Below are 18,232 nucleotides of genomic sequence, written 5' to 3'. Positions count from 1 at the left end.
AAATTTGTTCTTCGAATTTTAACAATCCAATATACGATTTAATACATAAATCTACTCTAAATGAGCACAAAATTGAAACATAACCTCCAAATATCATCAAGAACAAATCCCAATCATCAATTTATCAAAACAACAATAAATCTAACGAACCCATTTTGCAATTAAGAAAAAAAAAAAGAAATCCTAAACAATAGTTAAAAATAAAACGCCACAATAACTCACCATTGTAAAACATCATAAACTACCTTAAAATATGTTCACAAATACCATATAAAATCACTCTTATCCGAAGGGCTGAAGTTGTTTAAATATTGAGTACAAGTTAAAAAAAAGTGGGTGCAAGTTAAATGGGGGTGACTAAATAGGGTGCCACTGCAATTTTTACCTTTTTTTGCAAGAAAGATAGCCCACGCCTTCCACTACTGTTGCTAGTTAAGAATGAACATTTGTCCTCTTACTACGGTGGTGTTCTTTTATTCCACCGATTACCTAGTACCTCCCAAAGAATATAAGCTCATAAAACGTAAGATCGCAAACGGAAAGGAATTTGCATTACGAGATTCCGATAGAATTTTAAAAATAAGCGGGTAGGGTAGGCTTGGAGTAGCTTATTAGCTTTTTAACGCCATTTTTAGGACGAAGAAGATTCCCGAATATTGGCAGTGGAGTTTGATAATTCCGTTGTACAAAAATAAAGGTGATATCCAGAACTACAATAACTATCGGTGTATCAAGTTGTTGAGTCACATTATGAAAGTTTGGGAGAGGGTGGTGGAGAGGAGAGTGAGGACAGGTGTATCTATCTCTAGAACCAGTTCGGATTTATACCGGGACGGTCAACTACAGAAGTCATTCACCTTGTGAGACAATTGGTGGAGCATTATAAGAAGAGAAAAAAGGACTTGTACATGGTGTTTATTGACTTTGAGAAGGCTTATGACAAAGTCCCGAGGGATGTGCTATGGAGATGTTTGGAGGTTAGTGGAGTCCTGGTAGCGTACATTAGGGTGATTAAGAACATGTACAAAGGTGCTAAGACTCCGGTGAGAACTGAGAGAGGAGACTCGAAATATTTCCCTGTGGAGATGGGGTTGCATCAAGGATCGGCCCGTAGCCTATTTTTGTTTGCCCTAGTGTTGGATGTGCTGACATGTTACATACAAGTGAGGGTGCCATGGTTTATGTTATTTGTTGATGACATAGTACTGATTGACGAGATGCGAGGGGGCATTAACGCTAGGTTGGAAGTTTGGAGACAAATGCTGGAGTCTAAAGGTTTCATGTTGAGTAGGTCGAAAATTAAATATTTGGAGTGCAAGTTCAGTGATGAGAGGCATGAAGAAGAAGTGGAAGTGAAGAATGATACTCAAGTCATTCCCAAAAGAGATAGTTTCAAGTATATTAGGTCTATAATCCAAGGCAACAAGGAGATTGACGAGGATGTTACGCACTGCATTGGAGTGGGGTGGAGAAGACGAAGGCTAGCTTCTGGGATTTATGCGATAAAAATATGCCGCCTAGACGTAAGGGAAAATTCTACAGGGTGGTGATTAGACCGGTTATGTTGTATGGAGCTGAGTATTGGCTCGTCAAGAAGTCTCATGTCTAGAAGATAAAAGTAGTTGAAATGAGGATGTTGAGATGGATGTGTGGACATACCAGGAATAACAAGATTAGGAATGAAGTTATTAGGGACAAGGTGGGAGTGGCATCTATGGAAGACAAGTTGCGGGAATCGAGGTTGCGATGGTTTGGGCATGTGAAGAGGAGAGACATAGATGCCCCGGTCAGGAAGTGTGAGAGGTTGACCATGGCGGGCTTGAGGAAGGGCAGGGGTAGGCCTAAGAGGTATTGGGGAGAGGTGAATAGGCAGGACATATCATTGCTTCACCTAACCAAGGACATGACTAGCAATAGATAGGTGTGGAGGTCAAGGATTAAGGTGGTGGGTTGACAGGTAGTTGTGAGTTTCTCCTAGGTTTACCAGTTGTATTAGTACTATTCTTGTATTCTTTTATTCATAGTTCTTTAATCCTTATTATGTTACGATCGCTTCCATTACCTTATTGTATTACTGTTGTTATTGCTTGTTGCTTTATTTTTATCGTTCCTTAAACCGAAAATCTATCGAAAATAGGCTCTCCCTTTATAGGGTAGGGATAAGACTGCGTACATACTATCCTCGCCAGACCCCACGTATGAAATTAAGCTGGGTTTGTTGTTGTTGTATCACAGCATCTACTATTGAGGACTGAAATAATTTAGGCTCTCAAAGGGCTTAATTCGAGTACATAAATAACACAGCAACTAAATATAGCAGCTAAGTGACAAAAGGCTTAAAATTAGAAGTACATGAACATGAAAAAGGAAATTGTAACTGTTAATACATACTAGCTATCAGAACCATTCATCTCCTCTCTTAGTTTCCTTTTAAAAAGTTTCTTCAGTCATCGGTTTACTTCTTCAAGCCTCGCGTTAATGGCCTTGACCCATTGTTATTTTTCTCCGTCAACTGCCTCCGACTGAACTCCTTCGATACTTTGCCTGCCGCAATTACAAGATTCAAACAAGACGCATTAAACATCACCGACAATAATAGTAAAATATTAACAGATGACCTAAATGTTTTTATCACTGTTAATAGGACTATGTCGAAAATTGAGGATTTGGACTATGGATACACAGGGCAGCAGAATTCTACCACTAGCATCGTCAGTTCTTAGTCGAGTTTTTTATTTTCTTCCACGAGTTTTTGCTTCGTTTCTTTGAAGACTTCTTGCTCTTTCCTCCAGCGTTCTTGATTTAAATATTCCAAAAGTTCTTTATCTCGTCGCTCCCGACTTCTACTCCCTTGATAGACAATCGCAGTACCTACCATCTAAACATGGGAAAAATTAGCACTAATAAATAACTAGCAACTTCGCCCTGATCAAATAGAGCATGACAGAAAATTTATGTGACAGAATACCGTAAAACAAACAAAAGCTTCGGCAGCATACTGTATAGCTTTCTCATTAGGAAGAGGGGTATTAGCGAAGTGGAATCTCTGAATTCCAGAAAAAAAGGAGATGTCAAAGGATTAGTAATAATAGCCTTGTCAAATTGGAAATTATTTAAACACTTTGAAGAGATTGTATTCAGCATAATTAATTAACTTACCTGACCCGTTTTGACAATAATTTCTTCGAATTTTGGATTCATGTCTGCACCTTTTCGCAGGCAAAAAACTAAAGGCTTTGATATAATCTCCACCGCATCATCAATACAAATTAAGACTGACATGATGATGAAAATTAAAAATGAGCGCAAAGCTTTGAACATTACATTCGTTTTTTTTTTTTTTTTTTAAACTGTGAACAAGGGAAAAAAATAGTAGTTCAATTATCGGGATGTAAACCATGATCAAAGCCATCCTAGACTAGAATAAAGCACTATCACTACCACGCCCGGCCATTAAACCCTAGGATTATCACATTATAATTAGATAAAAAAGGATTTACCCTTTTGCATAACCTTAAAAATCATGTAATTAGAACTCCAAAGGGCTAGAATTCAGAAACCATAGATTTTAAATCCAAGAACCGCATCAGCGACTAGACATTACAATCACATGAGCATCACAAAACATCTTGCCTCAAATAAAATAAAAGTTATAAGCTTTAAGAATAAATAATAACCTCATGAGATCAAATTAGAGCACCAAAAATACGTACCTTTTCTAAACATTTTGATGGTTGTCAAGACTTCTTCCAGAGATTGAATAACCTAGGAAACTTGTGAAAAAACCAAAAATAAATCTACAACTTTCAATCTCAGATCATAGCTATGTACTGTATATATAAGAATATAGCCAAACCCTTTCCCCTTTCTCTAGAAAACCAACTTATAGTTTCTGCTTTTCCTTTCCTTTATCATTTTAAAAGAATAATCATAACCCTAGACTTTTGAATATAGCCAAACCCTTTCCCCATATTTTGTGAAATAAATTATTGGAAAGAAAAACTAATAGTCAGTGAAATACACTGAGAAAAAAATGTAGTATCTTTTGAATCGAAGGACAAAAAGTTTTTAATTAAAGTGGCAGAATCATAATTTACCTAATCCTAACTCCTAAGTATTAGTTCATGATAAAATAATAAATAAATAAATAAAATAGTTGTGATATCCAAAATTATAGAAAACAACCGTTCTTACTGTTACAAAATAAAAAATAAACAAATACTAACAAGGAAGCAATATTCTCAAAATTTAGAGTTACATGTAAATTAAAGCTCATTAATTTAAAAGGTAAATAATTTAGGAAAAGCAAATTTTACTTGAATTTAAAGTCCTAAAAATTAGGACTTTTTATAAACTTCAAATATAAAAAGATTTAATAATAATAAAGTTATAGTATTTTTTAAAATTCTAAATATTAGGAGAATAATTAAATGACTTTTCTGTTTAGTATGAACTCTATTTTTAAAGAGTAAAAAAGGCGAACGACATTTCGCTAAGGGTTTTCGTACTTTTAATATAGTATAAATATAGATATAGATTTAATTTTTGGCAACAAGAAAAACTCAATAGCATTTCTTGCAAAAAGTAAAAAACCGATCGTAGGCTCAGAAGCCTGCTTCCCCTTTTTGCTTTTGTGAGATTTGGAAGATTTTTTATGAGAAGGACCAACAAATGAAGCCCCCGCAGAAGGATAAATTCATAAGAGGGAACATTTCTTGGTGGACGTGAAAGAGCATCACTAACCAAAGGTGTCGAAAATTGGTCGTCCATTGAAGAGAAGCCGAAGCATTGGGGATCCATGTGAATTACAAGCAGTGAGATAAAAGAAGGAAGAGCTGATTAGAAAGTAAGGGAAGCAAGAAAACCAGAGAAGAGGATCATCGAAAAGATTTCGAGTTAATAGAAAGACTCACAGCTCAATATATAGAGGCAAAAAATGTCACGCCCAAACTCGGGGAGCGCGACCGGTGCTCAACCTCAACCGAGTGAACCCGGCCGAGAAAGACTGTTAGATTTCCTTCTACCCAAACTCATCCATGAATAAAGAGGAGATGTACTCCATTAGTCCAACATTGAAAAGATTTCATTAGCAACTCCCATTTCATTTCCATTAGCAGCTTTATTTATAATTTTTAAATTATTACAAGTTTATAGATATAACGAAAAACATGTTTTTCAAATATCAACATTTGTAGTTCAGTTCCCAACATCGAATACCACCCACAACCTGTCTACGGAGCCTCTAAGTACAATAGAAGTGAAGAATGGAAGTACCGGCGACAAAGCCCCGGCTATACCTCATAGTACAAAATACAACGTAAGATGACATAAAGCCCTAAATAGAGTAGGGCTCACCAAAACCTGCTGAATAAAGAGTGACTACTAATGAGGATCAAAGTTGCCCGCTGATGAACAACCTGCATCCATTGAAGATGCAGCGCCCCCGGCAAAAGGGACGTTAGTACATATGGAATAGTACTAGTATGTAAAGCTAACTGTCCTCTTTCAAAATAGAATACCAATGTAAGAAAGGAAAAACCATGAAAACAACAATCAGTAATCAATAATATTCAAATGCCAAGTTAAAATATAATAATTTCCAAAATATGATGAAATACCGTGAAGTGATAATAAAAATATGATGATAATATTATTTTTGGTTTGGAGATCTTTAGCACCGATATATCATTTTTCGCAATACCACTGTTCACAATACCAATATTCACAATACCAATACTACCATATTTTTAGCACAGAGTTCGATCACGACCCGATCGGCTAGGCCGTCTCATCCGAGACATCAACCACAATCAAAATTTCAATTATAATTTCCAGCACAATCACCATTATGTGTGTGGCATGGTGTCCGATCACGACCCGATCGGCTAGGCCATCTCACCACAATGTCGTGTGGATCGAGATCATCTTTTTCTATCAATCATCGCATCCTAATTAAGGGAAATAACTCACTCACTCCTACACCGGTACGTGTAGTTTCGGGGTTAGGTTATTTCAACCTACCCTTCATCGGTGGCTATCGATACTCCCAAAAATATTTTTTTGATTTGCTTACAAAGGAAACAACAACACAGATGCATTTACCTCGTAACTTTTTATACCGTATATAGTCTCATTGGCACTTTCAACAACTTTCAACATCATTATTCTATTGGCTCTCTTGGCCATACATATGATTCTTCATTCATGGTACAATGATCGTATTTCATATTTCACACTTTCATTTCTTCCCTTTCATGGATCATCATCATAAATATCAACAAATAGACTATTTCGAAAATCACAACTTTAGGTTCATTAGTAATAAATGCTTTAAACCAATGGATTTCTTTCCAAGAAATGGAGTAAAATGATTGGCAATCGAAGCACAAGTTAAAATCATAAACAAGTAACACATCATTTATTCTTGAAATACTTTTCCCCAAAAAGGGCAATACACAATTTCAACTCACAAATATGTAAGAATGCAAAACACATCGAAACTACCTATAAAGCATAACATTAGTTAAAACAGTCACATATGGGCATTACTTGAGTTCATAAGCTTTTAAGCAATTCTATTTTCGAAGTCAATTTTGGAACAGTTGAATCAAAGCTCATTTCATAATCTTTCTCACATCATTTCATTTCATTGGCACCATTGGCCATAAGTATAACTTTCACTCTTGGCACGTTGGCCACACTCTATATCCCCAATTCACTTATTTCACTTCCAACCATCTTTATAGATTATCAACAATAAGACTTTTCCAATCAAGACTTTAGGTACACATATGAGCAATTAAGAGTCTTAAGCATATTGAGTTTTTCTCACACAATTTGGCATACTAGCTTTCATTTAAAACACTACTCAAAGTCATAACATTTTAATACACATATCATTCTTGAACACATTTTCGAAGGATAACATAATGTGATAGGAACATTCGGAACATGTATTGAATACATAATTCTTGACACTTTGCTTATTCGGGACAATCGAATTTATTGGGAACAACTCAGAACATAGAATAAGGAACTTGAGACAACCATACTTGAAACTTACGGGGACATCATGGAATTCAATTCTAAGAGAGTAGTTTAGCCAACATATCTTTTCTTCAAGCCTTTCAATTTGTTACAAAGTTCCGAAAATCCTAGCCACTTCGATCTATTTAGATATATAGCAAGATCGAACACAAATTAGGAAGATATTCATAGTTTTATTTCATTTGAGCATTTTATCAAACACTAGGTGTGTAAATTTGGCTACAAGATTCTCCTACAAGGTTTCCTTCATTTCACAATCCAATCTTTACTTATTTGAGCTCAACAATCTTTTCACAAACCTTATTGGTACAAGCATGTATAATTAATACTCTTACACCAAGAATCATACTCTTAATCTCCCATCTTTTACTCCAAACTTGAAATTAAAGAATTGGGGAAAGAAATTCTTACATCTTTGAAGCCCTAGCAAGATCCTTGTGAAATCTTCAAACTTGAACAAGAATTGATGGAAAAATGACTAGGTCTTCACCTTCTCTCTCTAAGATGCTCTCACCTCTCTCTAAAATATGAGATGAAACCCTTCAAAATGACCCCCAAAGGCTATTTATCAAAATAGGATCGAGTTACAAAAATAAAATAAAAAAGCTGCCCAGATACAGGTCTGCGATCGCATATGCGACCGCAGAATGGATATGCGGTCCGCATATCCGCCCCACAATTTGGTGTCAAAAACTGTTGTTGCCTGGTTGGGTCTACGGTAATTATGCGCCCCGCAGACCTGTTATGCGATCGCATAATGCACCGCATAACTGGTCTGCACTCGCATAATGCACCGCATAACTGGTCTGCGGTCGCATAATGCACCGCAGACCTTCCTCCAAGTTGGTCCGCCTCTGATTCACTCTGCGACCATTATGCGGTCCGCAAAGTGATTCTGCGTCCGCATAGTGGGCCGCAGAAATGACTTTTTCTGACAAAAATTTTCTTTTACTCCCCAGTGCATTGTTCAACCCCAAAAAGTCTGAGCCGCTTCTACAATTCTCAAACACATAAACCTAGTTCAGCACCACGAAAACTTAAATTCCTTTGCGAAATTTTACGGGGTGTTACAAAAAAATTATACTTCTATAACTGCCAATATCGGAAAGGTTCCCTATCATAAGTAGTCATCATTGTCTAGAAACCGTAACATGTGAAGAGTCCAACGAGAAACAACCACCTGTCCTTACGTATTAATAGCAGATTGTACATAAGTCGCATGAATCCTAAAGATTGGATTTCGATGAAAATCTTTCTTGCAAAGGAAGAATCCTCAACAAAATCGACTCCTACCAAGAAAATCGAGCATTAGTCATTGCATCGTCCTACAAGTGGGGAAATTGAATGTATGGGTAAAAATTACCCTTTTCATGTGACCTGATCGAAAAGTTCTACATGGCGATTAAGACCTAAAGATCAAGTGACGGGACCCGTTGTCGAATTTAGAGGTTATGGTCGAAGGGTCAAGTATTTGAAGATGTAGTCGAATAAGTTTGGAGACTCAGTCAACCTTATACTTAGATCGTGGATATCTACGAAATGGAAGCTAATATCGAGGATCCCGCTCCGCACTACCTAACCCACTGCGTGCTGGCGTAAAATTCGAAAGAACAATCTTCTTCTCATCACTATAAAAGTGGCTCCTACACTCGGAAGGAGGGAATCATAAAAAAAAAAAAAAAAAATCCCTATAACAGGAATATCATCTTGTGCTAGCTTTTTTCCTTTGATCAAGCTCTGTAATTCGGCCATACTTGTGAACTGAGAACGCTCGAAACTGGGAATAAGAAAAGTTTTATCCGGCGCATTATTCTTTTTTCTTACTCTATTTTACTGTTTCTCATTTATCGTTATTCATTATCTACAAGTGTATCATACCAAACAAATTGCTAATGGCCCTTAAAAATACAAATTCAATTATTTAATCTCAAAACCAGTTTTTGGGTCAAACACGTATAACATTGTTGAGTAATATGGATGATGATATCCAGAGAGAATCCAGAAAGTATGAAAATGAAATAGACATGTGGTCCGCACTTAAAGAAAAACTTGCTAATACATTGATTGATCTACCAGTAACTATAGACATAGTTAAGTGACTTTTCTGTTACAAAAAAAAAATATGCCTTTAATATGCAATTCGGACAACTGAGTGACTATTTGAGTAAGAGACTCCTCGTTAACATGGTATCAGAATTAGATCATTCTCAATTTTCGGTTTATACAATATTATACGCACATATTATTGTTGTCCACGCTCCAAAGTTTCCATTTTCCTATCATATAGGCCTTTCGTTGGAGTAATTTGCAGGAGAATAACAAAAAACACACAGTAGATAAAGTTGAAATTTGGGGAACAAGTCCCTTCGGGGATGACCAGTTGGTTTGGAGGGCGGTCATTGCGGCACGCTCTAACTTATTCTGATCTTCCAGTTGACCTTAAGGTAACTTTTGAGTGTTTTGACCATCATTCTCACAAAGATTAGTTAAAACAGTAACTAAATCGATGGGAAAGATATGGCAGCTCCATTGGGTTTGTACAAGAATATTCCCCTGTAACATCTTCAACAGTACTTGGAAATATTAAGCACTCTATTCCTTTCATTTTAAAGTTTTAGCAGAATAATTTGGCCCTACTTCCATCAATTTCTCTAGATTTGCAGAGATATACCATAGCATCTGTGTTCTTGGTTTTGGAATTTCTTGAAAGCTATTAGCTCCTGGGAAGGGTATTTTGATCTTCCAATTGACCTTAAGGTAACTTTTTTGAGTGTTTTGACCATAATTCTCACAAAGATTAGATTAAAACAGTAAAACTAAATAGATGTGAAAGATATGGCAGCTCCTCATTATATTGTGTCCAATGAATAACATTAGAAGGATGTGCATTTACAACCACAGCAACTAAAATTGAGTACTGAGCCACCTCAAGGCTTACTTTCATACATAAAAGAGAAGAGCAACTAGTTATAGCAGCTAATTGACAAACAATTTGCTCAATGCTTTGTGCCTCTAAGGCTTAATTACAGCACATGAACACGAAAAAAGAAATTGAATTTTGTTCCTCAATCATGGATTTACTTCTTCAAGACTTGCGTTAACTGCCACAACCTGTGGTTTTGTTCCGTTAACTGCCTCTAACTGCGCCTTTTCTGCTGTCTCCAGCAGAAACTGATTCATTGCCTGCCACAAGTATAAGATGTAAGAATCAAAATAACAGGTTTCAAGCAGGAAACATCACCTACAATAAAGAGGCGACCTAAATGTTTTTATCACTGTTGGAAGGACTAAGTAGAATATTAGGGATTTGCACTATGGATAGATTGTTGAAGGAAAATTACAAAAGGGCGGGCTAGATACTGAGAGCAGCAGAATTCTACCTTTACCCTCCACGTTTTATCGTTGTTTTTTCGCTTTTCCTCCAAGATTTCTCGCTGCATTTTCGCCAAGCATTGTTGCTCTACCTCCGAGCGTTCTTGCTTTAATAAGTTCAAGACTCTTCGATATCTCCGCTGCTGCATTCTGTTCCATTGATAGACAACTGCAGTACCTGCCATCTAAACAAGGAAAATTATTAGTAATAAATAAAGCAACTTCACTCTGATCAAATACACAGTAAGAGCTAATTAATGTGAAAGAATACCGTAAAAACAACAAGAGCTTTGGCAGCGTTCTGTATAGCTTTCTCCTCATCAACAACAGGGGCATCACCAAAATGGAATCTCTGAGTCCCAAAAAATGAGATTTTGATATAAACACTTATTTAAAAACTTCCAGGTAAAGCATTATTTAAAAACTTCGTAGAGTTACTCAACATTACTTAAGCACTTCCAGGTAAAGCATAATTATTTACCTGACCCTTTTTGACAATGAATTGTTGGAATTTGGGATGCCTGTCCGCACCTTTTCTCAGGCTATAAGCTACAGGCTTTGACATAAACACCACTGCGGCGTCAATAAGAGGAACGACTGAAATGATTATGAAAAGATGAGCTCAAAGCAAGAATGGGTATAAATTCGGAGAAAGGCCCTAAAATAGTCCCTAATCTTTGGGCTTAAACTTAAAATCATCTTTCTTCTTTAACTTGGAGCATTAATAGTCCTTATTGTTAGCCACATTGGTCCCTAATCTCCAAACTCACTGTTTGATTTTGACGGAGAGCATCATGATTTCATCATCTTCTTCTACTTCAATTACTACCAACAAAGTTCAATATTATATTTTCCCCAAAAGAACAAAGAACTACAGATATGACCTGTAAAGTCCTTTACTCATCGCACTTGAATTTAGTATAAACGATGTAAGAGATAAAGTTTCCACATTCACAACTTCTACTAGGTCAATGCCAGAATCCTCAAAATTTGCCTAAGACTTAGAATTGACTACGAATATTCATTTGTTACCAACCCTATAAGTGCTAAAGACACTTGATGTCCAATGTGGATAGGAAAAGATGCAACTTTTTTCCGTATACCCGATAGGGATTGAATCACATGCTGCGAATGAGAATTACCTTCTTTCTCTCTCACAAGATCTAAGATCAGAGAACGCAAAAGAGAAACCCCAAGCCCCAAGTTTTTAGGATGTAAAGAATCTTTTGGAAAAAGAGCAAAAAGACCAAAAATACGTGGTTGTCAAGACTTCTTCCACAGATTGAATAACCTAGGAAACTTGTGAAAAAACCAAAAATAAATCTACAACTTTCAATCTCAGATCATAGCTATGTACTGTATATATAAGAATATAGCCAAACCCTTTCCCCTTTCTCTAGAAAACCAACTTATAGTTTCTGCTTTTCCTTTCCTTTATCATTTTAAAAGAATAATCATAACCCTAGACTTTTGAATATAGCCAAACCCTTTCCCCATATTTTGTGAAATAAATTATTGGAAAGAAGTGGTTGTTTTGGACTCAAACGACCGAAATGTGTGAAAAAAAAATATAGTGACTAAAATATGTATAAAAGGACGTTATACCAAACACGACCGTTTGCCCGTTAAGGTATAGCGCCCTTTAAAAGGGCGTTATACTTGAATTTGAAAAGACGGACAAGTATAGCGCCGTTTATTAAGGCGTTATAGTATAGCGCCTTAATAAACGGCGTTATACCTACATAATAAATCGTCCCCTTCCCTTCCCCACCAAACCAGAACTCCCCCTATTAAAACTTAAAAAAACAGGCGTTCCCCTATTAACGATCAAAAAAGCTTGAGTGGAGCCCACCCGTCCCATAAAAAGTAAAGATTCTCGGTCCCACATTCTAGCTAAGGCGTTATCTCATTGTGGATTACTCGTTTCGGCTCCAAATCACCAAATCTTAAACTTTCCAAAAATCTTAAATCGACGTATTCCGGCTTAGCTTTTGTTAAAACTCGTATAAAAAATGCATATTAGTTGTTTTTAATGTGTTCTATGTTGTTTTGTGATTGTTTTGCGATTTAACTAATTTGCTATTTTTATCCGGACTATGATATTAGTGTGCTAAAAAAATTAGTAAAAATAGAAAAATTATTATTAGTTGTTAAAAAAATGTTAATTAGTTACATTTTACTGTGGTATATGTATTTTCGTGAATGTTTTGTGATTAAATTTATTTGTTATTTTTTTATCCGGTTTAGATTATTTATTTGTTTAAAGACTAGTAAAATAGATAAATTGTTACTTTAGTTCCCTCTAGTGGTATCTTGTGGCCAAATGTAGTGTTTGTATTTGTAATGTAGTGCCCTTTTAGCGTAGTAAAATGTAGTGCCCTTTAGCGTAGTATCCTTATAGTTATTGAAATTAATCATTTAAGTATCTATTATATCCAAAAATACGTCAAAAAAGCTGATAGTTCAAACACAAACTCTGTCCAATTCTAGTCAACAATCGTAAAAAAATAACATGAGAAAACAACAATATTTCCTGGATTAAGTATGAGAAACCAATAATATTTCCAGGATACCTTGGTGCTACTAAGCCTCAAATATCGAGCCCGAAACCCATATGTGAATATTTAATAATTAAATCTTATATAATTATAAAACTTAATTATTTAGTTTTATTATAGTCAAAAATAAGTGAGTCATAAACAAAAATATATAATAATAAAACTAACATATAAAATAATAAAACAAACATATAAATTAATAAAACTAACATATACAATATTAAACTAACATATAAATAATAAACTAACATTTAAAATAATAGACATGTTGAGTGATAAATCGAGAAAATGTTTTCATCATGAACACAAGAATTCAGGATATATTGGAGCTACTGGGCCTCAAATATCGAGCCCGAAACCCATATGTAAATATTTAATAATTAAATCTTGTATAATTATAAAAAATAATTATTTAATTTTATTATAGTAAAAAATAAGTGAGTCATAAACAAAAATATATAATAATAAAACTAACATATAAAATAATAAAACTAACATATAAATTAATAAAATTAACATATACAATATTAAACTAACATATAAATAATAAACTAACATTTAAAATAACAGACATGTTGAGTGATAAATCAAGAAACAGACATGTTGCCTGCGACGGATGATTATATTCAGGAGTCCGACGAGACCATGGTAAGACAATTTAAATTTTTATAACGTAACACGTACATTACTAATATATATTTCATATACTAAAATATCTTATTATTCTGTAGGTTACTGCTGGACCGACGACCCCTTCTATCGAGCCTGCCAGCCCTACTGACGATCATGCTGTAGCGCATCCTCCGATAAAGAGGCGACGTGATGAGGATGATCTTGATAGCGTAGCCGGGCAGGATGAGATGCGCCTCAGGCCAACAGCTGCATTAAAGCATACAGGATGTGGGACACATTGATATTTTTTGTATTTTATGTACATATGACATTCAGTAAATAATAACAATAATTTTTATTGTTTACATTATATGCGCATTATGTTTTTATTTCTCTGGTTCTTAGTTATTTTAATACTACAACACAAACACAAACATAGCAACTTAACATAATTTAAATTCAGTACAACTAATGAAAATATATGACATGAAAAACATAAAGATAAAATACTACACTCAACACATACATGTATTTGTTTAGTCACTACCGCCTATTATTCTCTACTCCAACCACTTAAATTTCTCTTCTATTTTATTTTTTTCTTCTTCCGCCTCTTTTAGTTTCTCCTGCACTGCCGCAATTTCTCATTGCATTTTAGATATCTGGCGTTGGTATTCACCATTCATATTCCAAACATACTGCAAGCATGATTTGTAATATTCCTGGTTAATGGGTTCATCATACCATTCCTCAAACATACAATGATTTCTGTCATTGTGCTCAAACAATGTTGACACATCCAGTATCTGCGCCCAACATTACAATCGGACCAACATGCCTTCAAAATCGCACGTTTGCCACAATAGCACATTGGTTGGTTATTGCGTCCAGACATTAGTTAATGCAAGAAAAATAAAAAATTTATGAAAAGTTTTGCTATTTTTTTTTTTGTTAAACGCATATAATAACTAAAATGCGCTAGTTATTTATAGGCAAGACAACTCACATAACATAGTAATTCACCGCGCTATGCTTCGCGTGTTAAAGATTCTTTCGGGTACAAAATAACTTTTCCAGAAGATAGCTTTTGCAGGTGAGCAACTTTTCAGGTCGTGAAGACAATACACATAACGTAGTAATTCACTGCGCTATGCTTCGTGTGTTAAAGATTCTTTCGGGTACAATACAACTTTTTCAGAAGATAGCTTTTGCAGGCGAGCAGCTTTTTCTGGTCGATAAGACAATTATTTTTTTAAAAATGGGTTTATGTTAGATTATTGTACTGAAGTATAAATGTTAGATATTAATAAGATTTAACAGCAATGGAAATATAATTTTATTTCATACATTCTGCAAGATAAACAAGTACATACGCTTATTACAACCACATTACGGAAATAAAACACTACGCGTATCCTTGATAGTTGGGAACATTAGATGAAATTCCACCAGGAGATGGATTACCACTGCCACCCAAACCAACTGAAGGATATTTACGACGGTCGTGTCCTGTTTGCGAGCATATGCCACATTTGCGCGCATAAACGGTATCACCAACATCCATTTGGTTCCGTATACGCGTTCTTTTTTGCACCTGTCATTGACGTACATAGTCCTTATTACACACCATTTTAAATGGTTCCGGCGGCCAATAATGCTCAGCACCCACTGGCTGCAACTGCTCACTATAGGTGTTTAAGTATGCAGCAACACTATATTCTTTATCAACGTAGTTGGTTGCCCCTAAACCTGTATGTTGAAAGCACTTGATGGCATGTGAGCACGGCATGTGGTAGATAGATCATTTCCCACAAGAGTATAACCTTCTGGCTTCATTTACGGTGTGTGTATTATTCCCCCGGTTGTGATGGATAGCAGTGTGAACTTCAAAAATATTTCGCTCATTGCAATACTGCAAAAATGAATGCCAATGTGCTCGCTTCCTGTATTTCTCAAATCTTTTCATTGGTATTGGCATAAATTAAGCACCCATTTCCATCAATGACGATGCACCTCTAGCCCTTTCAACAAACCTCTCTGCCATCTTCTTGAATGGCATCCGCACCATGGCAGTGACAGGCAATTCTCGTGCAGACTTCAATAACCCATTGAAAGACTCTGACACATTTGTAGTCAGAATTTCCCATCTTCTGCCATCATCCGTATGCAAAGTCCACTTGTCAAGCTCATGTCGCATCAACCAACGATAGGCTCTCTCATCTTTCTGCCTGATAGATTCCATGCGCCTCCTGAATTTACACTCTTGGTGATCTGTTGCAGCCATCCACATTAAATCATGCAAATACTTGTTGAATTATGTCTTCTGGAAATTGGCCTTCAGGTGCCTTACACAGTAACGGTGGTAGGCATACGGTTCCTTCCATACACGCAAATTCTGTACAGAGCTTAAAATGCCACCATGTCGATCAGATATTAGACAAATACCTGAACGCTGTTTGATAACGTGCTCTTTCAAGTGGTTCAAAAATAGTGTCCACGTCTCTTGGCTTTCATTGGCACCAATAGCAAAAGCTAAGGGAAATATACTTCCATTAGCATCTACTGCAACGACGATCAACAGCTTAATATCATACTTTCCATAGACATGAGTGTCGTCTATGGATATTACTCGCCGGCAATGCAGAAAATCATCAATTGCTGGTTTAAATGCCCAGAACACATATTTGAATATATGTTCTGGTATTTTCGGACTCCGCTCAAGCTTCCATTCAACAACAGTCCCGGGATTAAAGTGTTGCAATGCAGCCATGTACCTAGGTAGAGATGCAAAGGACTTATCCCTGTTACCATAAATAATTTTAAACGCACGTTTGTGCCCAAGAAATGCCTTTCTTTTGGTAATGGTGCACCTATATTCCTGATGGACGGATGTTATACACTCTTTGATCTTGTACCTTATGGACACTTCAATGTGTGGAATCAAGACAAGAGAAATCAAGTCAACATTCAAGTTAAAATGATTCCCACTGAATGTGTTCGTTTCACAATTGTAGGTGTCAATGTATTTACCTACAACCCACATATTGTTTTTCTTCTTCCTCGTACGCAGCATCCAATTATAACCCGTAAACTATCTACGGCAGACTACCTTATATACATCTGGAGAGGACTCGCGTAGATCTCACGATACTCTTTTACGTTGTACATTAGCACCGCCCTAGTTAGGCACGTTTTATCGGGAAAAAGCATTCCCTTTAACAGCACCGTTGCTCTAGATTCATCCCACATTGCTGTCCGAATTTCGTTAGTATCCCTTGTGAGGGCATCCACATCCGACATACTTGGTCAATGATCAAGGTAGGGAATCTCCCTTGAATGAAATGGTACGTGGGACTCGTACACTCTTGGTCTAACGGGGGGTGGAGCATGCTCCCTCGTCAAATCTGTGAGCACCTAAATTTTGCCCTAATATAAAATTACTCCTAAAATATAATCTAAAAATAATTTTAATTGTTTTTATGGATTTTGGATCTTTTTCTTTATTTGTTTTTGCACTTATTCGCATTGTTATGCATGTTAGGAGTATCGTAAATCAAGAAAATCATAAAAAATATTCAAATCTTAATTTCATAGCATTCTAGATTTTAAATTGCATTTTAGAATTTAATTACATTGTTAAATGCATTAGTTAAATACATAAAATCATAAAGTGCATTCTTAGGTTAGTTAATTAATTAATTAGTTGCATTAGTCCATCATTAGGTAAAATAAATAGGTTATCCTCACAAAAAGTGAGATTTAAATTAAAATTTGTGTCTAAAGTGGCTAATTTTGCAAAAGGCTAATAAAGAAGGAAAATGGCTGCTAAGCTAAATCGGATTGGGCCATTGTTTCAAGCCCAATTTTTGCCACATTTTCGCCCCAGACTCTGTCCAAATCCTTAACCTCTGAGACCATGAAACGACGTAGTATCACCCCAAGTACTACGTCATTTTACCTTCCCATCTCATTAAAACTCCTCTTCCCCTTAACCCTAAGCAGAACGGACTGGATCCCTTCCCCATCAAAAAAACCCTAGCCTTCCCCTTCTCCATCTTCATCCTCCTAGACGCCGTCTGAGGTTCTGAAAACACCAGAGACGGACGACCCCCCATTTTGGAAAAAACAAACCATAGAAGCTCCTCCATCAACTCCAACAACGCATTTTCTCACTCAAGACGATCAATCTTTCTCTCATTTCGCTCATACATTGATCTAAAAGAAAAGAGAGATTCTTCAAATTTCAAAAAAAAATCGAATCCGAAAATAAAGGGTCTAAAAAGGGAAGATGAATATTTGATGAAGATTTGAATTCTAATGGATTTTTGGAAATGTTAAGGCTTAAAGACTTTTCCTGGGTTCCTATCAGTACTGTTCAGAGTCTAAGTTGCTGATTTTCACCGAAGTTGGGCTCCAATTTGAAGCACCTCGTATTTATTCGGCTTCTATTTAGCTTTTGATGTCATAAAATTATAAGAATGTATATGCTTTGAGCTCGCATTGAGATCCGTGAGTGTTTGTTATTGAATGGGCGTTAATGTTACATTTCACTTTGAATCTAAGATGATTCGGTCACTATATTCCATCTGCTTGTTGTGAATATGTCGGATTCCTATCGGGGTATGCTAATTAGTGATTAAATA

At 35.9% G+C, this 18,232-nt stretch overlaps 3 protein-coding genes across 4 annotated transcripts; 1 reads left to right on the top strand and 2 right to left on the bottom strand.

The window, feature by feature from the left end:
- The first annotated feature begins 908 nt into the window (after nucleotides 1–908).
- On the top strand, nucleotides 909–1,550 carry LOC107771108 (uncharacterized). The gene has a single exon (XM_016590431.2). It carries the CDS (start codon nucleotides 909–911, stop codon nucleotides 1,548–1,550), a length of 642 nt encoding a protein of 213 aa, XP_016445917.2.
- A 742-nt stretch (nucleotides 1,551–2,292) lies between these two features.
- On the bottom strand, nucleotides 2,293–4,879 carry LOC142168249 (uncharacterized). 2 transcript variants are annotated; one of them, XM_075228914.1, is made up of 6 exons: nucleotides 4,744–4,879; nucleotides 3,714–3,773; nucleotides 3,160–3,275; nucleotides 2,969–3,046; nucleotides 2,702–2,878; nucleotides 2,293–2,544 (listed from the first exon to the last, which is right to left on the bottom strand). In XM_075228914.1, the coding sequence occupies exons 2-5, from the start codon at nucleotides 3,724–3,726 to the stop codon at nucleotides 2,720–2,722; spliced, it is 366 nt and encodes a 121-aa protein (XP_075085015.1). In that variant the 5' UTR covers nucleotides 3,727–3,773; nucleotides 4,744–4,879; the 3' UTR covers nucleotides 2,293–2,544; nucleotides 2,702–2,719. The 2 variants fall into 2 exon arrangements, with proteins under 2 accessions (XP_075085015.1, XP_075085011.1); XM_075228910.1 differs by having other exon boundaries at nucleotides 3,160–3,773.
- A 5,017-nt stretch (nucleotides 4,880–9,896) lies between these two features.
- LOC107771110 (uncharacterized) lies at nucleotides 9,897–11,862 on the bottom strand. The gene is made up of 4 exons (XM_016590433.2): nucleotides 10,901–11,862; nucleotides 10,691–10,771; nucleotides 10,428–10,604; nucleotides 9,897–10,230 (listed from the first exon to the last, which is right to left on the bottom strand). The coding sequence occupies exons 1-4, from the start codon at nucleotides 10,982–10,984 to the stop codon at nucleotides 10,117–10,119; spliced, it is 456 nt and encodes a 151-aa protein (XP_016445919.1). The 5' UTR covers nucleotides 10,985–11,862; the 3' UTR covers nucleotides 9,897–10,116.
- Between the last annotated feature and the right edge of the window lie 6,370 nt (nucleotides 11,863–18,232).

This window comes from Nicotiana tabacum, chromosome 2 (assembly GCF_000715075.1).
Source record: "Nicotiana tabacum cultivar K326 chromosome 2, ASM71507v2, whole genome shotgun sequence".
NCBI classification, from domain to species: domain Eukaryota; kingdom Viridiplantae; phylum Streptophyta; class Magnoliopsida; order Solanales; family Solanaceae; genus Nicotiana; species Nicotiana tabacum.
This window is presented reverse-complemented; position numbering and strand designations above follow the sequence as displayed.

Bases quoted from the DNA above. Each gene is read 5' to 3' on its own strand.
- LOC107771108 (XM_016590431.2), top strand. From the start codon at position 909: ATGGTGTTTATTGACTTTGAGAAGGCTTATGACAAAGTCCCGAGGGAT.
- LOC142168249 (XM_075228910.1), bottom strand. From the start codon at position 3,321: ATGTTCAAAGCTTTGCGCTCATTTTTAATTTTCATCATCATGTCAGTC. The intron at 3,047-3,159 runs GTAAGTTAATTA...TCTGGAATTCAG, and splicing joins TTATTGTCAAAACGGGTCAG to AGATTCCACTTCGCTAATAC. The intron at 2,879-2,968 runs GTATTCTGTCAC...TCCCATGTTTAG, and splicing joins AAGCTTTTGTTTGTTTTACG to ATGGTAGGTACTGCGATTGT.
- LOC107771110 (XM_016590433.2), bottom strand. From the start codon at position 10,984: ATGTCAAAGCCTGTAGCTTATAGCCTGAGAAAAGGTGCGGACAGGCAT. The intron at 10,605-10,690 runs GTATTCTTTCAC...TTCCTTGTTTAG, and splicing joins AAGCTCTTGTTGTTTTTACG to ATGGCAGGTACTGCAGTTGT. The intron at 10,231-10,427 runs GTAGAATTCTGC...TACTTGTGGCAG, and splicing joins ATAAAACGTGGAGGGTAAAG to GCAATGAATCAGTTTCTGCT.